This window comes from Poecile atricapillus, chromosome 11 (genome assembly GCF_030490865.1).
Source record: "Poecile atricapillus isolate bPoeAtr1 chromosome 11, bPoeAtr1.hap1, whole genome shotgun sequence".
Lineage (NCBI taxonomy): Eukaryota > Metazoa > Chordata > Aves > Passeriformes > Paridae > Poecile > Poecile atricapillus.
This window is the reverse complement of record NC_081259.1, coordinates 12,702,692-12,725,518: the sequence shown is the minus strand read 5'-3', so window position 1 is coordinate 12,725,518 and position 22,827 is coordinate 12,702,692. Positions and strand designations below refer to the sequence as shown.

At 35.3% G+C, this 22,827-nt stretch overlaps 1 protein-coding gene across 2 annotated transcripts in view; it reads left to right on the top strand.

Moving 5' to 3' along the window:
- Positions 1-22,827, top strand: part of WDR72 (WD repeat domain 72) — a 99,890-nt gene that overhangs the window by 1,333 nt on the left and 75,730 nt on the right. The window contains exons 2-13 of one of the 2 annotated variants that reach the window (XM_058847291.1): positions 5,837-5,998; positions 7,015-7,121; positions 10,074-10,152; positions 12,739-12,913; positions 13,408-13,484; positions 15,137-15,256; positions 16,321-16,466; positions 16,829-16,925; positions 19,294-19,435; positions 19,729-19,974; positions 20,499-20,719; positions 21,993-22,188. In XM_058847291.1, the coding sequence (XP_058703274.1) occupies positions 5,846-5,998; positions 7,015-7,121; positions 10,074-10,152; positions 12,739-12,913; positions 13,408-13,484; positions 15,137-15,256; positions 16,321-16,466; positions 16,829-16,925; positions 19,294-19,435; positions 19,729-19,974; positions 20,499-20,719; positions 21,993-22,188 (1,759 nt within the window). In that variant the 5' untranslated portion in view covers positions 5,837-5,845. Of the gene's footprint in view, positions 1-5,836; positions 5,999-7,014; positions 7,122-10,073; positions 10,153-12,738; positions 12,914-13,407; positions 13,485-15,136; positions 15,257-16,320; positions 16,467-16,828; positions 16,926-19,293; positions 19,436-19,728; positions 19,975-20,498; positions 20,720-21,992; positions 22,189-22,827 lie in introns of those variants that run through there. The other variant, XM_058847292.1, reaches the window with a different exon arrangement.

The following is a 22,827-nucleotide window of genomic DNA, read 5'->3' as shown; positions in this document are numbered from 1 at the left end:
AAGGGCTGGTGAAATGTTCTGGATGTTTTATTTTCACCATCTGATTCCAATTTTGTTTGTTGTTTAAACAGTCCAGAGTACAGTGTAGCAGAACCAAAAACATTACCTTTCTGTTATCAACAGGGTTTATTATGAATTCAAGGTCACTTAAGGAAGACAAAATTGACTTAAAACTTTGATTCACATTCCCTGCCTGTCAATTTGAGATCCTGTAAATTTTGGGTTTAACTTTCACGTATCTTGTCTTTACCAGATTGCACAGGTTTTTTTGTGTTAAAACAGTGTAATTAAAGTTGAATTTTGTAATTATGGCTAAGTTCATAATTAAGTTCATTGCAGCATTTGTGATATTTCATAAAATGTAAGTCAGTCAAAGCTCTTGTTGTTTACAAGCGGATTTGCTTACATCTGTGGGATGTTTTGACACAGACTCAGTTTATTAATCTCTACACTTTCCAAGTTCTGGAGACCATAAACTTGGAGATAACATTACCTTAGTAGGTCCTTTGATTCATATAGGATTATGTTGGGATCATTGACTCTTTAAAGGGCATAAATGTGTTTTTGCTCAAAAAACAATTTATAATTAAGAAAATGTAAGGAGCTCTTCCTTTACTAGCATGAGGATGGAGCACCTTCTTGCAGAAAAAAACTGTTATTTTCAATAAACCCAGGCATGACTGAATGTGTATAAAACTGAGGGTAAAATCTTTGAGTAAGATGAAATTTCATAGAAATCAAAGCTTTCTGCAGAGACTGATGGCCCATTCTGTCACATGTGCTTTCCTGTAAGAATTGATGTGTGATTGTCCTAAAACCTGATGGAAAGTCTGTTCCTGCAAAGCATTTCACCATTTGGATGTGAGTAGCTCCACTGGAGATGACTTAAGGTGATACTTTTTCTATGCTCCATGCTTTAGAAGTGACAAATAACTCGTATGCTTATAGTTCTGCATAATGCCTAAGCAAAGCTTAATTTCCTGCACATATCCATTCTTGTAGTTCATAGGATATTCAGACATCATATTTCAGACAGTAAAAGTAAATGTGTTTTTTTTTTCTTTAAGAGAAGATCTCTTTTATGGCTCCACACACGAATTATATGTTCCATTTTTTGATTAAACTTAGTTTATGTGCTTGATATATGGGATTTAAAACAGAGTTTGCTAGCTCACATGCATTAATTGTTGTCTAACATGTTTAAACAGCTTTGCTATTGAAGCCTTTAATGACCACTGAAAAAAGTGGAAATTCATATTTTTGGACACATTTTTAATTTATCTGCTTAGCCAAAAAGCATGTGATATTTTTCTGGGGAGCTTAATATAATTTAACAGTTTGTGAGGTAAAAAAGGAACTTCAAGGAAGTGAAGATTGTTTTACTGTACCTTATGACAGTGTGAAAAGCACAAATGTTGGGTTGCTATGTTTTCACTGCCCCATTTTCCAGCTTAGGTGCAACATAAACTATCTTAATTAATATTGTGTCACCAAAAGGTTTTGAGATGGCCAATTGAATTCTGCCAAGATAGAGTCTTTTGATGAAAACATATCTTTATTGATTGTAGAAGAAGAAAATCATTCTTAAAATGAAATCCAGAGAAAAAAATCATATCCCTCAGAGAAAATTTCTGAGTGGCAGGTTGAGATTAACATCATAAAATTGAATTTGTGCTGCAAACCTTTGATGTAATCAGCAGCTGGGAGATGGTGTTGCCCTTACTGTGCTCCTTCTGATTGTGGTGAATTATTGTGTGGAATGAAATAAGTGTTTCTTGTGTCACTCGTTCAAGAAATACAAACAAGGTATTACCAGGTGCTTCTTGCTAGTTAAAATGGGTTGTATCGATTGCTGGTCCCAGTGCCCTGCTCCCTGGGACTACAGGAGCAGGACATCTCCATCGCCAGGGCAGTGTGGGTGTCGCTGAGCAGTGACTCCAGCCCTTTCGGGTGTAGCCCAACAGGTTTTGAGGAAAGTCTCGTCACATCTTAAAGTGGACTACCAGAGGTGGTATGCAACATCCTCAAGGAGAGTACAATGTTTATATCATAAAATAGAGGAAATTGTGAAAGCAGGCTAGAATGGACCAGTAGACTGCAAAGCTACTTTCAAGAAAAATTATTAACCTTTTACTAAGAGTAAAACCAATATTGATAGAACTTTATTTTCTTGTGTAGAAACTTAAGAGAATTTGTCAGACAAAACCAAAGAACAGACAAGAACAGGAAAAGGAGATAGATTAGAAATACAAAAACCATAGGAACTGATAATGAAAAAAATTTAGGTTCAGCCTAAATTTTACTTCCTAAGGTTTCCTTTACTACAAGGATGAATATAATGGGGTTTGCATGGGGAGAACTTAATGAATCCAATGCAAACAGCTAAATTCTGCTGATATCTTAATATTTTCAGGGCCACAAGCAAATTTCTGCAATGTTTTGTTTTAGTTTGTGCCTGCATTGACTGCCAGACATTTTACTGGACTTTTAAGAAAGTGGTCTTCTATTGACAGCTTGGAATGCGTAGGAAACATGAAATAAGTATGGCTACAAATTAAAAAATGTTGGTTTGGCAGGTTAAATGTTACCTGTAAAGTGATATTGTGTTGTAAGAAGTCTTTCTCCTTCTATAAATAAACTATAAATTTGCATTTGGTAGTTTTTTTATGGATTATAGTGATGAGAAAGAATGCTGTCACAACCAGCATTTTAGAAGATGAACTATTTGAGATTAGATCCCTAGGGGGAGCTTAGCTCCTCATTTTAAGAACTTTGGTGTATATATATTTATCAGAAGTGTTATTTCTTAATTCATTTAAAGATCAGGGTATGTATTTTCTTTATCAAGAAACATCATTCTTACAACTAAAGGTAATAGTTTAACATCTTGAGGATGTGTCATAAAAAACTTCCATTAGGCTTTTGAGCAAGCACTGGAAGTGCAAGGACCAGTAGGGAATATGTGCCGCAATCTTCAGTGGGGCAAAAACAGAACCCAGATTTCTCACTTCAGATCACTATGAGTGCATGGGTGTGCAAGCTCCTGAGACCTCAGCCCGTCTGCCCTTCTAACCCTTCATGTTCTCAGGCCACTGGCTTTAAGGTTATAATTTTTATTTTGAGAAAACGCAGCTCAGGGAAGGGATGTGTACTGAGGTTAAGCAGTAATTATGTAGCGGTGATTGGAAGGTCTGAGATGAGCCCAATAGAGAAGCTAACAATTGTTTCATCTTGTTTTAAGGTCAGTAGAGGAGTCAAAGTCAAGATGCACTTAGTATATATGGGGAAAGAATATGTTAAGTTATGATGGAACTGATTCTTTGTGGTATAATCTGACCTTTTTCGTTCTTGTCAGTTCATGACCAGACCTAGTCAAAAAAGCTGAGTGATGAGGAAAAGACCTTGCATAAATATGTGCTTAGTAAGGCATTCAAGGTCAGACCTTTGGCTTTCTGGCCTCTTAAAGCTTTTGATTAGAGTTTTAAATATGTCATGGCTCCTGTAGAATAAGAGGTAGTGTATTCAGCTTTCCAAATTAAGCTTTAGTACTACACAAATGGTCCAAAATTACTAAAGTAGTACAGACAAAGTCCTTGGAGCTGTGAAAATGTGGATGATATTCCAGCTTTGGTTTTTGGCGTGATTTCAGTGTGAAAAGGAAGTAGAGACAGAATAGCAGAGATGGAACCATGTTAGGGATGGGATAGGCTGGTATGGTTTTAACTAAAACCAGAGCTTTTCAGTAATGAGAGAGCACTCTAACAGTTTGGTTATAAGGGCGGCACAAATAAGCTTATTAGGCTGTAAGCAGGGAAAAATGGGCACTGAGGACTGAGAAACGTGATTTCAAGTTGAATTATGGGTTAATACTGCAAATCAGACATGCTTGAGTGGGCAGAGCTGGAGGAATTTGACACGTGCTGATAAGCGACATGCAGCTTGATATGCCTTGGGCAATATTTGACTTTGTAAAAACAGCTTTTACCTTTTTAAAAGGAACAGCCTGATAAATATCTGTTGATTTGATTTCAAAAAAGTTCATGTGCCATCAGTATCGCTAAAAAATTTGGTTAAGCTGAGTATTTTCAGGTAGAATATATCCATGTGGATATGCTGTACTTCTAGTGAAGTCATGCTACACTAAGAAGCAAAGGTTTAATTCAAACTGCTTGTGCATCATAATATCTTCATCCAAAAAACCAAGAAGCAAGTGGAGAAAAATGCTAAGGACTGTATTAATACAAAAATTCATATACCTTCTGCTTTCCTTCTCTTGGGCTTCAATTGTAATATGAAGGAAAACATACAAAATATTCTCGTAACATTTCAGTCTAAATTCATTCTCTTACAACCAGTGTTTTGTCAGGAGCAGTAGTTTTTTATTCCTGTTACTCATGAGTAACTGAACTGTCTGCAGATAGATCATCTCTACATCAGCAAATTCTATCAGTTTGTTTTCTTTTTAACATCTGTTGGTTTGAGTTCTGTTACTCATCACTTTCTCAGCACTAGGTCTTTGGCTAAGAATAGTGAGCTTGATTCTATGCTTCCATTATAAGAAAATATAATTTATGACTTAATAGTCAATGCAGTACAAACCTTAATTGTGCTTCCTTGTGGTGTTTTATACTAATTGAGCACTCCCATGGTACAAGTATAAATAACTACATGATATGCAGGCAAATGCATTTTAAAGATGCAGGATTTGGCTTATCAAACTCTTTTGGTAGCCTTCCCTTTATAAGTCCTATGAAAATGACAACCTTTTCTAGTTTACCTGATAAGTAAATACATGTCATTAAAGGTTGTCCAGAACAGCTTTTATTTCAGGGCATAAAATGCAAGGGAAAAGGATTTCAGTATTCACCATTAATTTCATATGACTGGAGATTTAAAAAAAAAAAAAAGTTTTAGAAAAGACAGATTCTAATGCTGGGAACAATAACAAGTCTCAGGATTTTTACATATCCACAAAGAGCCTTTAAATGAAACTGAGATTTAGCCTAATAAACTCGACCTCAATTTTTTCTTAGATTCTTCTTCCTCTGCCCTCAGCCTATTAAGGTTGTACAGCAGGACCTCATCAGTCTGGCATACCAGTGTTTTCAGTCTTTTTTCTCATAGCTGGGTCCTTTATCTCATTTTCTTGTCACGAAGTAAGACCATTCCTTTAGTTCCGTGTTACTTAAGGTTTTTATTAATAATCATGAAAACATCTTGTCTGCATCCCTGCTTTCAGCTGCTGTTGTGCTGGGTTACAGTTTCTCTAAGCGTAATTTATTAGGTTTAAAGGTTTATTAACCTTTATTTTGGTTCTTGTCTCTAAGAGATGCAACAGATTGGTTGGGAATGCAGTGCTTTGCCATCTTGGGCCTCATTTTTCCCTTCCTCTCTGACCTGTCACCAGTTCTCTCCTTTGGCCATATTATCTTTCTTTTGCCTTATCCTCCTGGAAACCACAGAGTCTTTATTGACATCCTGCTCCTGTGCCATCTCTGCTCCAGCAGTTGGCTACTGCTGGCTGGAGGGAACAGGGGAGGTGTGTGTTCCACCAGCCACATTTAGGGAGAACAATGTGAGCCCATCTGAGTTAAACCAGGCTGTGTGGGGCAGCTTGCAACTCTTATTGCTGATGTTTCAGTATTCTGATAGTACTGGTCCCTGAAATTATTTGTGTCATGTTGGCAACAGCAAAGAAATGTTTCAATGCCACATCAGCTTCTTACAGCAATATTTTATAGCTTCCCTTTCCAGATGTTGATTAAATTCCTCCCTTTTTAGATTTTTTTTCCTTGTGTTTAATCTTTCTTAATCACCATGGCTTGTTTGTTCTCAGGTGTTGACCATGAGGACACTGGTACCAGCTGTGGCTGTGTGGGGGAGAACAGCCCCCTCTCACAGCATCACTGCTGTTATGATCACAGATGACCAGCAGACCATAGTTACAGGAAGCCAAGAAGGACAAATTTGTCTCTGGAATCTTTCATCAGACTTACAGGTTTGTGTCCATTGTGCTACAGTTTGCCAGATAGACAGACCGGAGTTTTATTATTGGTAATAGCATTATCTAGATTTGCACTTATTCAGATGAATTTTTCAAGATGGTGTGATAATTGTTATAGGAAACTCATGAAACAGAAAGTGAAATACCTATATAAGTAGCCTGTTACTTGCAAACTACAGAGATTTTTTCATGGATTAGCATGACCTGTGAATTATCAAGTGAGACTCTGTGCTCTGAGTAATGACAGCAAGTAAATATATAAAATTATCATGATTCCTATCTTGTGAAGGTTTTTTCTTTTGTAAATTAATTCCTGATCATGACTTGTCATTTAAAGAAAAAGTATCTACTTATAAAACCAAATCTGTCTACAGAGAGAGAAGCAGAAAAATTAAACTTCTATTTTTTTATGTAATTAAGATGCAAATTATTTCTTTAATTATTTCATATTTATTTTACTGAGACTGGAGCAGAGTGAAAATGGTTCCTGATTTTTTTATTCTGTGTTTCTAGAACCATGGTCCTTTTTTTATGTTAATTGTTCCACTTGTATTCAAACACAGCCTTAAAATTTGCGTTTTTATAAGGCTTCCTTTTCCAGTTAAAACACTTGCATGCAGTGATGATAACCAGAGATATTATTTATACATTTGGTATGAAACACATTTAAGAGCTTTAGTTGATCAGTGTCTGCTTCACTGTGCCACTTTTGATGCATGCTGTAGGGTGAAGGCAGGAGTAGTTCTGCACATTTCCCATTTTATAACATTTGATGTTCCATATGTTCTTCAGAAGATGAGTGCAATGAATACGAAAACTTAGCTTTATGTTAAACTGCATAAAAATTCATCCACATCATTCTGTCTGCATTCTAGAAATATGACTGGAGAACATAAAAATATAAAGCAGGTTAATAATAATATATATCTACAAGTAATATTCTCTTGGGTTTAGATATCCTTAGTTTATACAGAAGTTGTTTAAGCTAAATCATTATATTATTCTCCTAGATTTCATCTAAAGAAATTCTCTTTGGCCATACTGCTTCTATAACTTGTCTGGCAAAAGCAAGAGAGTTTGAGAAACAGCCATATGTAGTAAGTGCTACTGAAAATGGGTAGGTAACTAAATATTCAATTATTCATTTCTTAAATCATGAAATGTCAAATGTCCATGACATTAAAATGTTTGCAGCTACTTAGAATAGACTACATTGTTAATATCCCATAGTTCCAACTAAGAGCTCATCCCATGGACAACAGAAAGCTTTGGCAGATTCACATATTCACTTAGTTGACATAAAAAAAGGAGTTATCCAAAGGAGTTGGCTAGCCCCTCTTCAAAGGGAAATTAATGGGTTATTGGAAGGCATCAGCAAGTTCAACAGCATTTGAATATCATGGTATTTTTCTTTGTTTCTTCCTGAACTCAGTCTTGAGAACTGAACCAGTAAAAGAGGCTAATGTGCTATGATCTGGTTTATGGTTCCTCAGTCAGTTTGTATGGAAACACAGAATGGACTGAATTGAAAGCGTATGTGCTCCTTTTCTGTCTTTAAATGTGTTATGTTCTTTTGGAGAACATCCTTTCAGAGGGCCATGATCTTGCAGCTTTTCTGCTATTTGTTTATTATGACATAGTCTGTCACTTGAGTCAAACTACTTCCTGCATTTCTGCTAGGTTACACTTAAGAGTATTTGATAACCTTTTCAGCTGGGCTCTAAAGACCTTCTGTTTAGGATTTCATCTGTTGAAAATAGTTAGGGCTAGATGTTTACTTTCTTAAGGGCTTTCTTAAGCAATTTTGTCTGTTTAATTAGATCCCCCTTTTTTTGGGGGGGGGTGTATCTTTTCGAATTAACAGGGCAGCTCTCTTAAAACGGCTCTCCATGAAGAGTACCTGTCAATTGTCCTTCAACCTGTACCTTACAGCCCCTTAAGGCTACTGGTTTCTCACTGAGTAGCTTATTTATCCTTTCCAGCTGCTAGGATCCATGTCTGATTCTCATTCAGTCATGAGTATACAAAAAAAAGGATAACCTGCAAAAAAAAGTTTCTTGATCTTGCAAGATTACCTGTCCAGTGAGACAGTCTAGTGGTCAATGCTGCTGTTTGTTTTGCTTATGCAGAGAGGGTGAGAAATCTACAGAACCAATTCTGTATTGCCTTCTGCAGTTCTACTCAAGGGTTCGGAGATGAAACTGCTTTTCAACCCAGTTTTGAAGGTCTATTAGAGCAGTACTGCTTCCAGATCATACTGGGAGCAAAGATATTGTATTTCCAAGAAAGCTGGGGTGGAAAGTGTTAAGAACCAAATGAGGAAATTGCTATAGATATACCATACAGATATGTTTGCATCCTGAAGATTTTATCTCTGAACGGATCATTGACTTGTTTGGAATGTGTGAAGGTAGGATTGAATTGTCTTCTGGCCCATTTAAGTGTTCACTTTCACCAAATTACTGCTGACTTCTCATCTGTATTACATAAGGGCAAAGCATCCATCACTGATCCCTTTAAGGCTGCAGCATGAAGTTGAGATAATTACAAATAGGAAGCCTTGTCTTCAGGAGATGGAGGATTTGCCAAACTGCATTTTCTGGCTTGTGAATAATTCACTTCTGCCATTTTCAAGCTTCAGTCTCCTCATGTGGATGGAAGGAATTGCACAGAAGATGATTCTATGATAATCTTCACTGTTCCACCCTAGATTTTCAGAGTTTCTATAACCTACTAATCCCAAAAGAATGAGCATTGAACATTATTTTTTGTACTCCTAATATGGAAGTCTGTAAGTGAATCTAATGATTCATAAGTTCTCACTGATGTCCTGTAAATGACAAACCTGAAAAGAAAGCCCTTAAGAAAGTCCTACAACATATGCTGTATGGAGTGTGTGATATTGCTCACTCCTTAGTAGTACATACAGTAAATTGAATACAACATCTAGAAGCTTAAGTTACGTTCTCACATTCTGATCTCATTTTTGCTTTTTTGGAAGTATGTATCTATCACAGTAATGTACATAAAGCAGTAAAGTTCTGATATAAACAAGGAGAAAATAATTGCTCTGAAGTGCTTAACAAACAGTGTAAAGCTTTTACTTAAGTTCTGACTTTGGATCTACCACCTTTGACACTGGTATTGCTCAGCTGAAAAATATTGAGAAAGAATACTTTGAGTTTAACATAAAATGGGAAAGTAGGTAGGTTAAAATATAAATCACTAAGTAGTATTTCTTATATAATAAGATACTCTTCCCAATGTATTCTTTAAGTCTCAATAGAGAAAATTTCTTACAATGTAATGTCAGAAATAATGAAATGAATGTTTCAGTTCTGGAAGTAATGTTTTTATTTTTAACAAAATTTGAAAGCATCAAAGTTTAACATTCAGTTGCTGAGCTGTGGTAGCATATCTCATACAGCCTCATTTACAACATTAAATTTGATTGTCTCTTGTAATCCAGTCCCACTGCATGTTGAATAATGTGTAGATAAGGAAGGTGTGCCAAAGTGTCTTTCTCAAACAACCTTAAATGTGCCCAAGTGTAGCTGTAGTGTTGCACAGGTACTCAGGTGGTTGTGTATTGAGAGCAGATTTCGGGAACAGCCTCATGATGGCACTGTTTCTTCTTAACAAAAGTTGTTCCTCAAGAACTGAAGTCTGATGTGGGAGAAGATGCATAATGCTTCTCGAAACGTGTGGTTTAAGTTCAGTGAAATGAATCATTTTCAGGAGGATGTAGTTCCAGTGACAGATAGTTACAGTGACATGTTGACGAGCTGTAATGTCAGTATACCTGCAATTTGTTGTAGACCAGAGTTGGTCTTAAAGTCAGGTTGGTTGCAAGGCAGCAGGGTGTAATTACCAAAACAAAAAGAAACAGATAGTGTATGTCATCCCCTCCTAATGACTACATTTTCTTACCCAGCAATCTGTAACAAAAAGCTTTATAAATGACCAGACTGCACTTAAATACAGCACTAAAGAAAAACTTGGTGGCACAAAATTATTCCAGCCAATTGAGTGGAAATGACAGAGAATAATATGAAGTTATCTTTGGCAGGGAGATGTGTGTTTGGAATGTCACTAGTGGACAGTGCATTGAGAACGCAAAGCTTCCTTATAGGCATACAGCAATCCATGTAAGTATAGCAACTTTTCATGGGGTCTCTGTTCATTACAAGATTTTTGCTTTATTAACATGATATTTTTCAGAAACAGTTCTACATATATAGCTTGTAACATAGGAGAAAAGACCCTGTCACAATATAAGTAGTTTTTATTTCTTCTTCAGTTTTTTTCTTCTAAGGAAAGAATTGAGACTTTTATGTTTCTCTGAATTCCTTAACCAATTCAGACTGATTACTTTTAAGCTGCAAATATTTGAAATGCGATATTGATTAACTTACTGTAAGTGCGTCAGGTAGCCAAGTGAAATGGTCTTAATCTTTGCTCTTGTCTTGTTAAAATTGTATGGAAGCTTCGAGTTTGTTATGGCTTTTTCATGGCGTTTTTAAGTGCAAGTAATCTGGCCAAATATTGTGAGACAATCTGCTGAAAAACATATTTTTAAACTTTTGAATTGTTTTGATGCTGAACTCCTGATCTCCAAAAGACTTCACTTCATTTTCAAAAATACACTTTCATTCATTGCAGAACTTTAGGACAAATGCCTTGTTTTCAGAGACTTTCAATATTGCTTCAAATAATTTCATGTGTCTGGTTGAAATTGTATCTAGGTAAAATAAGTACCTAGATTTTGGAGTGTGGCAGAGTTTGACATACACATGTGAGTAAGACTGAGGGGCTCAACATTTATGGATTTGATTCTGGGACATGGCTTATTTCTGGATGTGTTAGTAGAGGAGAAGCTCAGGGCTCCTGTGTTAATTAAAATGCCGTTTTTCTTCAGTGAGGAACTCTAGGGTGGAACTAAGGCTCCAAATGATGGCTACCTGAGCCTTCATGTAACTCCAAAGCACAGCCAATTTGGAATCCAAGATTTTTAAATCTTCCAGAAGAAAAATGTTTTTCCTGACACTGCTTTGCTTGATATGAGGAGTTCAAGCACAGTTGTTAATTGTAAAGGGAAGAGGAAAAAGCTTGGACATATTGCCAACAAAAATTATGGAAGACAAACTTCTTAATTTTTTTTATGTATGTGTCTAAAAACATAAATTAAGAATTATTCTAAACTTTATTTGTGAATATGCTTAAAGCATATATATTCCTTAAGTGGATATATGTACACAAACAAAATACTTAAATTATAATCTGAGCTGCAGTATGACCTGCTATGTTCTAGTGCTTAATTAGGTATTAATAGATGAAGTTACAGACAAATTCTGTGGGGAAGCAGGCAAATCTGGCCTAGCTGATTAGCTGGCAATCTGTACATTTTTTTGTGAAGATCAGAGGCAGAATATTCATTCTTATTCTTCAAATAGATGAAGCAAATTCTTGTAGAAAATAGGTACTTCCTTTCTTTTAGAAATGAGCTAAACCTAATTGTGGCTTTTTGTTCAATAATTTGTGCAAGATAGCTACTAAAGGAAAATAGGAACATCTAACAGGAAAACTTTCTTACGAAAAAGTAAGTATTGCTAGGAGGGGAAACTATTCTTAAAATGCAGCCTTCAGATAGTTATAATAAAATGCGTTTTTCTGTGTGTGTGTGTTTTGTTGTAGATTTTTTTCTTGTTATTCCATGGGGGATGGTTGCTTGTGCTATAGTTAATGTTTGGTTTTAATTCAACTACTAACCTCTCTGCTCTACTAGGTTCCTTTTGTTCAATGTAGATGATTTAGCTATGAATGGCAGATGTCAAATAGTGTAAACTGAATATTTGCCATTTGAAATGAAATTTAACACCAGGGTCAACATTTAAACATTTGCGGATCTTAACTAGTGTGGAATTTTCTCAGAGGAATTACTGACTAAAAATCCTCTGTATCAAGCCTAATTTAATGGTACCAGTAATTGTAAATTTTAAGCATTTCTGCCTCTGTTTATTCACAGTATATATAGTACTATTCATCCTATTTCCAGTTATTGATACTACTTTTATTTTGATACTTGTTAGTTGACTGAAAAAATGAGAATTATTATTAAACAAAACTGTACAGAAAATTTGTAAATGAGGTGCAGTTTTTTTGGGTTATCTGATATTTTTGTCTGACTACATGAGTGTTCCCTTTATTTTAAGGTGGCTTCTTATGGATTTATAGAAATTGTTTACAATTACAGCTAGAGATGCAATGCAGGTGTCCTTGCACATATAAAAAACCTAGGAAAAAAGAAATCCTCATAGTCACTCTGTCTCTGTTCCTTTGCTTTGTGTCTGTTTTTTTCCTTTATGTGATTGCTGAGAGAATCTTCTGAACACTAGGTCATTTAATGTCAGAATGAGGAATATCCCATGGAGTAGTAAAGTCTCAAACTCCTTAGCAATTTATAGGAAAATTAACACCTGAACTTTCTTCCAAAAATTACAAAAATCCTAATATTTAGGAAGGACTGTTGCTGCTTTCAGTCTGAAGCACCTTTTACTAAGCTCTGTGCCTTGCTAGTGTCGCTAGCAATATTGTGTATGGTTTCACAAATGCTGTTGATGTTTTATAAGTTTGTTGATGTTTGATAAGTGTTGATTATGACATGTTGGGTGTGAAAAATCTGCATGCCATTTGTGTATCTCGGTGTGCTGACTCTCTGCTTTCCATTTGGACAGTATTACCATTGCTCATTCCGAATGACAGGTGAAGGTTGGCTTCTTTGTTGTGGAGAATATCAAGATGTTCTTATTATTGATGCTAAAACTTTGGGTGTTCTTCACACTTTGTCATCATCTCAGTCTTCTGATTGGATAAATTGTATGTGCATTGTACACTCTGCAAGAATTCAAGGTATATGTTATACATGTATTTATGTAGGCAAATCAAATTGTGATAAAATATTTCTGTACAGATGATACGTTCCTTCATTTAATATGAAATTGTTTCACAGAGATGTTACCTAGATGTTGATGTTTCATTGACAGCAAAAGAGGTGTTTTTAAGGCTCCTAATATTGGTCCTGTTTTATTTTAAATGTTTTTTGGAGAAAGAAACATCATCTATACTGGCTGTAAGCAGCTCATTTCTTGTATTGAAGTATGAATAAGTTTTGTAATATCAGAGAAATTAAAGGCACAACACCACAGTTCTGTGCCTTCTGTTAATACATTATTCACTGTTTGCTTTCATGTTTTGTATTTCTGTGTACAATTTACTTTTTTTTTTGTGTAAAACTGGTATGTCCTCAAAGCAGTGTCCTGCAGAATCCTTGTTTTAGTGCTGAATATGTAGGTGCTGTTTGAATTTGGCTTCAAGTTGACTATGTCATTGTTAACTTTTCACAGAAGACTCTTTGGTTGCAGTGTCTGTAGCTGGAGTTCTCAAAGTGTGGGACCTGTCTTCATCTCTGAGTAACATTCAGGTCAGTGTTAACATGAATGTTCTCAAGTAAGGGCTATATTGAAGCAAAATATGAAAAAATTTAAATCTTCTGGATATTTATTAAATAGATTTCATTACTTTTGTTACAAAATTCTGAAAACACGTCTTCATAGCATTATTTAAAATTGGGCCATGGGACAGCTCTTGCTTTGACAACTGCACTGCCTTCACAGGCTTCTTTTCTTCATATTCCAGGATGCTTAAGTTGCAATGCTTTCCTGCTATCCTGATAATGCCTTTGAACCCCTTCACTCTGTCCTTTAAACTCAAAGCTCTTCAATATTGGCCTTTGTGCTCTCTTTTCACCCTTGTTACTCTCTTCAAAATGGTCCTTTAGATTTTGTTTTCCTCAGTCTGCTTTTCACAGTGCTGTCTTCACTTGGAAAAGACTCTTCCTGTGTCAAGTGTCCTATTTTTCTATCTTTAAGCTCACTTACTCTTTTTTGTATTAATATTCCCAGCAGCTGTCACCTTCCATGAACAAGTGCTAGAACTGGGATGCAATTTTTGTGTTTTAATTAATACTCTAAAAGCTGGATTCACAAAGGGTCTTCAACAGTGAGACAGAAACGGCAAAATATCAGCAGACTTGACTGAACGTTGGTAACTCATCACTGCCTGGCTTGACAAAGTGCAGGGTGTGGGCAATGCTACTTGTTCATGGGTAGAATCAGGCCCCTGAGGAGAGTCTGTCAAATCTGATACCATCCTGGTGTTTCTGACTTATCTGTGGTGTTTTGGGGTGGGTGCATCTTTTCAGCATTCCTAGAGCAAGCCCCACTGCCATGTTGTAAAAATTCTGAGGACTCTAACAACTGATTACAGATGTCAGAGGAACATATGGTGTGGTGCAGTCTTTTTACTGCCTGGGGCCACCTTTTGTGGAGGGACTGCTGCAGAGTTTGTAACAATCTGGCTAAATTCTAAAGAGCAGTATTTCAATAAATATTGTTGGATTTATTTGGAATTAACGGAAGCTGCAAGATGTTGTAAGAAAATGCCTTCTAATTTTATAGCCATGATTCCAAGCATACATATCCCTTCTCTGAGAGGTTTTGAGACTGCTGGTGTCTTAAAAAACAGAAAACATCCATTTTAAGTGATTTAATCAATAATTAATATAATTCCAATAGAATAATTTCAAATGTGATGATTTTAGTATGTCTGATATCCCCACAAAAATTGTGAAAATGCGTACATTGTTTTTAACAGTACATTTAGCAATACAAAGCTAAGAAAATGAATTACTTTTACACTACCTTTAAAGGTGTTTAAGAACAAACAAGACATATGGCAACACCAGCATCTCAGACTGTCTTGGTTGCAACAAGAACAGATAGGAAAGAATAATATTCATCAGCTTTTCTGAATCCGATGCTCTTTTCATAGGTTGTTGTAGCTATTTTATTTTTTTTATTTAACACACTGAATGTTTACATTATTCTGTTTACATATTAGTTGTGAACCCTGTTGTCTTTCTGTTGTTAATTAAGAATTATATGTTGCTTTGAATTTTGAAAGTCTTAACAGAAAGTAATTAAAATATAATATATTTTAAATATTGTTTCTATCCTAAAAGCTCAGATGTCTGAAACAAATTTTATAGCTTTTTTTCCCCTCTGTGCTGTCAAGGAGAAACAAAGTGTGTGTGAGAAGGAATCAAAGTCTCTGGACTGCATAAATTGCCAAGCAGTAAGATTTTGTACTTACACGGAAAGGCTCCTTCTAGTTGTGTCCTCCATGTGCTGGCAGGTACATTTTTGAGCATTATACTTTCTTTATAATGTTGAAAAATCTAATATGATTTTTACAGGCAGATACTTGTTTTTCTCCCTGGGTTAAAGAAAGTGTTCACAAATAGTCAGATATAATTATGCTTATCTTAACTGTGTGAAAGAGATGAAGCTTTGATTTTTTATAAATGTATTTCCACTTTAAAACTTTAACACCAAATTGGCTGGATAGAAGGGGGATTTAAGTATTAGACAGTTTTAGAGCACTGAGTGCGTTATTGTCCACTCCACAGTGCATTTGAAAGGGAGACAAAGATTAAAAAACCCTGTTTAAGTATGACAGAAGTACTCACAGTTGGCAAGTCCTCAGCAGCCAGGGACCTTTGTTTGTTAATAGAAGCAGCAAAACTAAAGCCCCTAGGCTACATTGCTTTTTCTTGTAGCTATAATAAAGTAACTAAAATTTTAAAAGAAATTAGTAACAGTTTTAGAGAAAACATCATATATTTAAACTGAAACTTACTGTAAAAATTCTGTAGTTTTCTTTAACAGTGCTGCAAAATTTCTCTTACAGTAATCACTCAGGGTTATTTTAACGTGTATACCTGATTCCAGCGTCTCTGGGTACAGGAATGGGTCAAAAAATTTCACCTGGGTGATCTTTGAATAATGTTGTTGTAGACTATACTTGAGATGTCTCTTGGGCTACTTAAATTCTGTACAAAAGCATTTTTAGAGTGTAGAATGGATAGGATACTTTATGGAAAAATATCTGTAACATGCATTGTTTCCTAATAATTTCTATAATGAGACTATAACACCCTAATGCTACTTTTTTGTTGTTTGGGGTTTTTTTAAAGTAATTTTCTTTAACTTTGAGTTATATGGTTTAACTCTAACTTGACTTTAGTTAATTATCAAAACATATTAGGCTTTAAAAATAGTTGTTCAACTATGAAGAGTTGAACTCATGTTCTACTTACAGATCCACTGCCCAAACCCACTTTAGATTGAAATGAATGTGTCAATACTATTTAAACAAATAGTATTTTGTATATTTTGTTGTTGTTTTTCTGAACTTAGGTCTATGATTATTGTGATTTCTCCTTGCTTTGTACTGAGTTCTGTAAGAGTGGTCAGTGCTTTGCTGGTGGGGAAGTGCTGGCAGCTTACAGACTTATCATCTGGACAGAAGATGGCCACAGTTACATCTACCAGCTGCTAAACAGGTGGGCTCAGATGGGAAATTCACACAAAAAGTTCAGGTATAAGATGAACTTTTGGAGGGTTACTATGGAAAATCTCTGCATGTTGCAAATGATCAAAAACCAGAACAAAACCACTTTGGCACTCAAAGATTTACCCTGAGTTTGACAGCCCTCAGTCTTTGTTTGACACAGCAGGGGACATAGGAATAAGATTAGCCATGTAGAACTTGGGCAGCTGGTGCTGAGATTTCAAAAAGTCTCCTGTAATTACTTACTTGGTTACCTTTAATTGAACTTGTGAATCTTGGATGTTACTGTTCTGCTTTCTGAAAAAATTACTTTCTAAAGCTTGTATGTTTAAAATTTATTTTTTAATTATGCAGTGGCCTTTCTAAAAGCATGTACCCTGCTGATGGGAAGGCGTTAAAGGAAACAGTTTATCCTCATTTACTCAGCTTTACTGGTATGAAGGAAAATAAGGTAAATTCATAAAGACTTGAAAGTTTATTTATTGTCTTTTTGCAATTACCTGAATAATCCCAAAAGAATTGATGAATGCATCAACAGATTTAATTGTTCTATAAAAAAAATTAGTTATATTTATTCCTTCATTTTCAAGTTGTAACTTAGAAACTTGGAGATTCTCATAACATATTTTGTCTTTGATTGTGACTATATTTAGTTTTTTTCCCAGTGGAAAAATGCCTTTATCTTCAGCTATAGATTGGTTGTTGTATTTTTTCTCTAATTTTACAAAAATAAAAATATTTTTCTAATAAAGATGTGGTTTAAAATATTTTTAGAAGCTTCTACTTTCAAATCTATCAAAATTAACAAAAATAAATAATAGAAACTCCCAACAAATAAAACCATGCCATAAACCCAAAATCAAGACAGGAAACCCATGAGCAAAATTTAAACAAGTTACTTCTTGTTTTATTAAAGAATGTATGCGTGTTTCAGTGTAACTGCATAAATAGGTTGTGTGTCCACCCAAAATTGAAGGGGTCTGATTCTGGCATTTTGTCCAGAATATGGCTGGTTTGAGTTTTCAGAGGCATCATCACACAGAATTTGCACTGTGAGCAGACTGATGTACAAAATGTGTATAAAATGACACATGTGACTCTCTTCAGAACCATGGTCTTGGCTTGAAGAAGCCTCTAATTTTAAGAAAAGAGGAAGCTGAAAAAGTAGGTGATCTCTATACTTTTGAGAATTCATATTCAGCAGAGCATGTCACACCAAATTGTAACAAAAGTCACTGTGTAGACAAGGTATCTCAAATGGACCCGACTGTGCTCAAAAACGTAAATATTCACTCACTTGTTATGTAGTCCTTTGTGTAGCTACAGAGGAATAAATAAGGAAACTGAGTTGATTTGAAAGGTAGAATATTTATTGTAATTAAGAAGCTGGGCAATGGGAGGCAGGAAAGATATGTGGTAGGCAAGGTAGGTAGGTTTTTGCTTCTTACTTGGGCAAAAAATGAACCAGAGCATAGAACGGATTATTTTGTGCAGCTTTGATTCTGTGTTTTTTGCTATGTCTGATTGCTAATGCTGTTAATGAAGTTGTAATTGTTGGAAGATGTGGATTTAATTCCTGCCTGAAATTGCATTAGTTTGAGTGTTTGTCTGACGGCTCAAGCAGGTTGTTAAGCAGTTTCTGATGATATGCATAAGAAACATATTTGTATTTCTAGCTGACTAGAAACACTGTTAAATATATACTTGTGTAAGGTTTTCCAGTGTTCTTTCTTTCTGTTGACAAGTGTAGGCCCTTAAAAAGCATTCTTGTTGCATAATCCTGTGAAGCCTGACAGATTTCTTTTTCAGTTAAGGAAAACAGCATAAACCATTCAGCTTTTCTCCAAGTGCTGTGATCTAAAAATCAGATAGGAAAACTGCTGAAGGATGCCAAAATGTTGGGAAAGGTGAGGGAAAAGAAATAGCCAAAACACATGGCTTAGTGAAAAATAGGTTTACAGTGGTGGTACAAAGTTCACATGTACTTCCCCCATAATATATGCTTTTTAAAATATTGACCTGCAATTTTTTAATATTTCTACTTTAATATTTGCCTTACTGCCTGAATAGTTTTTTTCTAGCAGATTTGTCAGGCAACCAAATCCCTCGTGTGATGATCTGTTTTGAACTCCATTTTGAGGCTATAAACTGAACCATTTTACAGGACAGTTAATTATTTTGGAACTGACTCTCAAACTTCAGTGTTGTAAATAAGTATATCCAACATGTGAGGTAGTTGTAGAGAGTGATGAGCTTTCTCCTGAGCCTCCTTTTTTTCCTAGAGTAAACAACCTCAGCTGCTCAAGCTGCTTCTTATGAGAATTTTGCTCCACACTCTTCAGCAGCTTTGCTACTCTTTGGAAATGCTCCACCACCTCGTAACAGAATGATGGTACTATAGACTATTACCTATGTAAAAGCATAATTCTTACCTTTCATTATTTGTAGTTATGTAAGTTGTGATTACTGGAGCTTTACTGAATTTGTTTTGATGCAAATATTATCAGTATTTGACTGCATTGTTTTTTCAGCCTGGCCTTGGTCCTTATGGTGGTGAAGCTATAAACCTGGGGAGACGTCCCAGTCTACTTTTCCATTTAGGATGTAGGTTTAGCCAAGTATCCTTGCAAAGCAGAGGTGATCCTTGAAAGGCTTGTACCAGCCAGAGTAGGTCTGAGCGGGATTTAGTGGCAGATAAGGAATCAACTGTGGTTTGTTCTGTATTTTTACAGCTTTTGATAAAAAAACCCCTTTACAATTAATTATTATATTATTTTATCAGTTTTCTTTCAGAATATTGGTTTGCTGTTCTTTTTCAGAGTCTTCCTTCCGTCATGGGCTTCATGAATGAAAGAAAGGAGCCTTTCTACAAGGTTCTTTTTTCTGGTGAAGCTTCAGGACGAATCACTTTGTGGCATGTTCCCGATGTTCCTGTGTCAACGTTTGATGGTTCTCCAAAAGGTTGGGCACTTTTGGCACCTTGCTACCATCTTTTTCATTATGTCTTGGAGTCAATTTTCATGAAAATCTAAATTCTCATAAAAAACTTCTTACACTAAAAAGTGATGCCCATTTAATCATTGTGTAGTGATTGCCTGTAGTTAGGAGGAATAGCAACTGCTGACTTTCCAACCCTAGACTGCAAAAAGGATAAGTTAAGTGATCAAGAGATGAAAAAGTGTGTTTGTTTAGTTTGCCTTTGCATATTTTGTTTTGCATTAACAGAAAAAATCCCCTCTTTCCCCACTCTCTAGAGATCCCAATTACAACCATGTGGACTCTTCAGGATAATTTTGATAAACATCGTTCCATGTCAGAGGGCATTATTGATCAGCTTTGTGGATCTGAAGATGGATTTGGAAATGCAGTTGTCAGTTCCTCTGTGTACATACCTGGTCTTGATAAGCTTGTATGCGGATGTGAAAATGGGAAAATTTTTGTAACATTAGGTTTAAAAACTGCCAGAGCAAGACTTTTAGAAAACATATCTTTTCTTAAAGGTAAGTTTTAAAAATTTGTTCAGATTCATCTCAGTCAAGCACAGAAGACTTCATATTTCTGGCATCCCTTCCAGTCATCCCTGTAAAAATTCTCTGAAAAGTAGGGCTGGTGGTCAGGAGTGGAATGAGGAAAATGGAAGATTATGATGATCTTTCTCTTTCCATATCTGATCAATTGGATCACAGCTCAGTACTACCAAGGTGCTTTCCACTAGTAGGAAACTGGGAATGCCTTGGGATTGGTTATGCCCTAGAAGTGAGATATGTGGCATGTCACTATATTGGCAGTTTTCTTTTTTATTTGTTCTCTAAAAGATCATTTCTCTGAAGGGAACATGAAGGGTACATCTCAGTAGTGAAGCTCAGAGTGCACACCTTTGTTCTCTCTTTTAGAACAGGTCCAAAATTCTTTGATCCCATGTAAAAGTTGGTTATATTTATCCCAATTTTCAGGAAATGTGCTGTAAGATATGGAACTCTTATTCTTAAAGAGCAAAAATAATACATGTACCATCTTTTTTCAGATAATTTACCTTATAAGGTTTTGAATGGTCACAGTAGCAGAGTCACTTGCTTACTTTATCCACATGACCAATCAGTGAGATTTGATCCAAGCTGGCTGTTATCAGGGGGCCAGGATTCTGTCGTGATCTGCTGGGATATATTTACTGGAGGCATCCTACACCAGTTTAATCTGCAGTGTGGTGCAGTGACAGAGCTCTTGCGATCCCCAGAACACTACAGAGTAAGTAAAAACATAATAAATGTCTCAAAAAAAAAAATCTCTATATATGCATCTGTGTGTGTATATATATTTATATACAAGAGAAAATAAAAAGAAAACACTGTCTGGCAATACAGTAGCCCACACCACTTTATGATATTGTACTTTCACTTAATTTTTGTCTTTGAAAGTTCCTTTTAATTGCAGGGAGTTGAATTCTTGAGTTTGTGACATATTAAATTGAAGCTCTTAACATTCTATTCACCATTTATAATATGATGATGATCAACTTATATGTCAATCTGATTAACTCCTCCTCCTGAAAATTAAAGAATGTATTCAGTAAGGCTAGGAGCTTGAACATAGTATTTTAATCTTCTCTATTGCTCTAAAATATATATACTTCATTTTGGTCCCTGACATATCCTTTTGGTCCTTTATGTGTATGTTTTTGCATTTTATAATATTCAGAACAATTTCAAGTTTTTTTCTAATTAATTGAATTTTGAAGTTAATTCTGTACATTACTTTACAGAATGTTTTATGTAACTTTTGAACCTTATATTCCCTGGGGCTGGGATTTCTATTTTTCCTCTTAGCCTGCAAAGACATATTTGATACTAGTGAATGACTCACCGTTCACTTACATGCCAAAATTAGGTAGTCAAAAAATGGTTTGCAATAACGAAGTTCTTAATAAAAAATAATTTGTAAAGCTTCTTTTCATCTTTATTCTTAAAACTGAGTAGGATTTAATGCAAATTGCTCTTAGGGGAATTCCCGTGTGTCGCTAAAAATTACCTGCAGAGAAGGAAGGCTTTGCAGTATCAGATCCATACAGTATGAAATTAATTTCTAACTTAGTTTGTTTTATTAGAAATAAGTTACCTTTGGCTTTTGTTTTTAGACCTGACATAATTTTATATCACATGAATACCAGTTTGGTTTAAGGTAATTTTTTTACTCCTTTCTCTTGTAGGACAACTGCTACTGTATAGTTGGCTATATAATAATTGCTTTGATAGATATGCTAATACTGTGAATAAATGGAAATTATATAATAATATTTAAAATACTGAAAAACCAAAGATGAAGGTATGTTTTCCTGTCAGGAAATGAACTGTTTAACCAGACTTCTGAAAACAAGTTGAAGATGTTGGCTGAAATAAAAAATGATTTTCTAAAATGAGTATGTTCTAGGAAAGAAACTGCTGGAATACTGTTATTAGGCCAGTTGAAATGATGTGGTTATGAATGTAGTTAGTGTTGAAACTTGAGTTTTCTGTTTTTGCAGTTAAAAGACCAGAGTATAGTGTGCTGTGTGTGCAGTGACCACTCAGTAGCAATTCTACACCTTCAGAAGAGACAGTGTCTCTTACATGCCAGAAAGCATCTGTTTCCTGTGAAGAAGATAAAATTTGACCCTCTTGAGAATGTGCTAATTGTTGGATGTGAAGACAACTCAGTTTATGTTTGGGAAATTGAAACAGGTAATAATACAAAGGGGTCATCCTGTTTGTTTTTATGTTTTCCTCACTTTCCTGCAGGTTTGCCTGTCATGTGGTGTTATAGGAACATAATTGTTAGAAGGCAAGAACATTAGTAGAAATACTAACACATTGATTATAGGAATTGGAGAGTTTCAATGTTTATACAACAAAGAAATAAAGAAAACTTTCTTATGGTTCAAGGTATGGCACTAGTAAAATCAAACATCTTAAATCTGATCCTGTTAATCAGAAGTTTAGCTGACATGGCAGTGAATTGAGTAGAATACTCCTGGGAGCTATAAATGAAAGCAAAACTTATTTAAATGACTGTTTTCAGTCAAAATTGTCCCAAGTTGGAGCACAAAGCTATGATTTCCTCCAAAAACTCATAATTGGAGGTATTTTGATTTAAATAATAATTAGTTAATAGTGGAAGATAATTGTTAAGTTCACAACTGTGTAGTCAGCTGAAAAAAAAAAACCCTGAAGCTGAGTGTTTTCAGGTTAAACTGTAGATTCCCAGGTGATTTGAGAATGTAATGCTGATTCATATGGGTAATAAATGTAGTTATTTGAGCTTGAACAGATAGACCTGTTAGAGGTTGTAATGGTATTAGACACTACAATATGAGTGTCTGG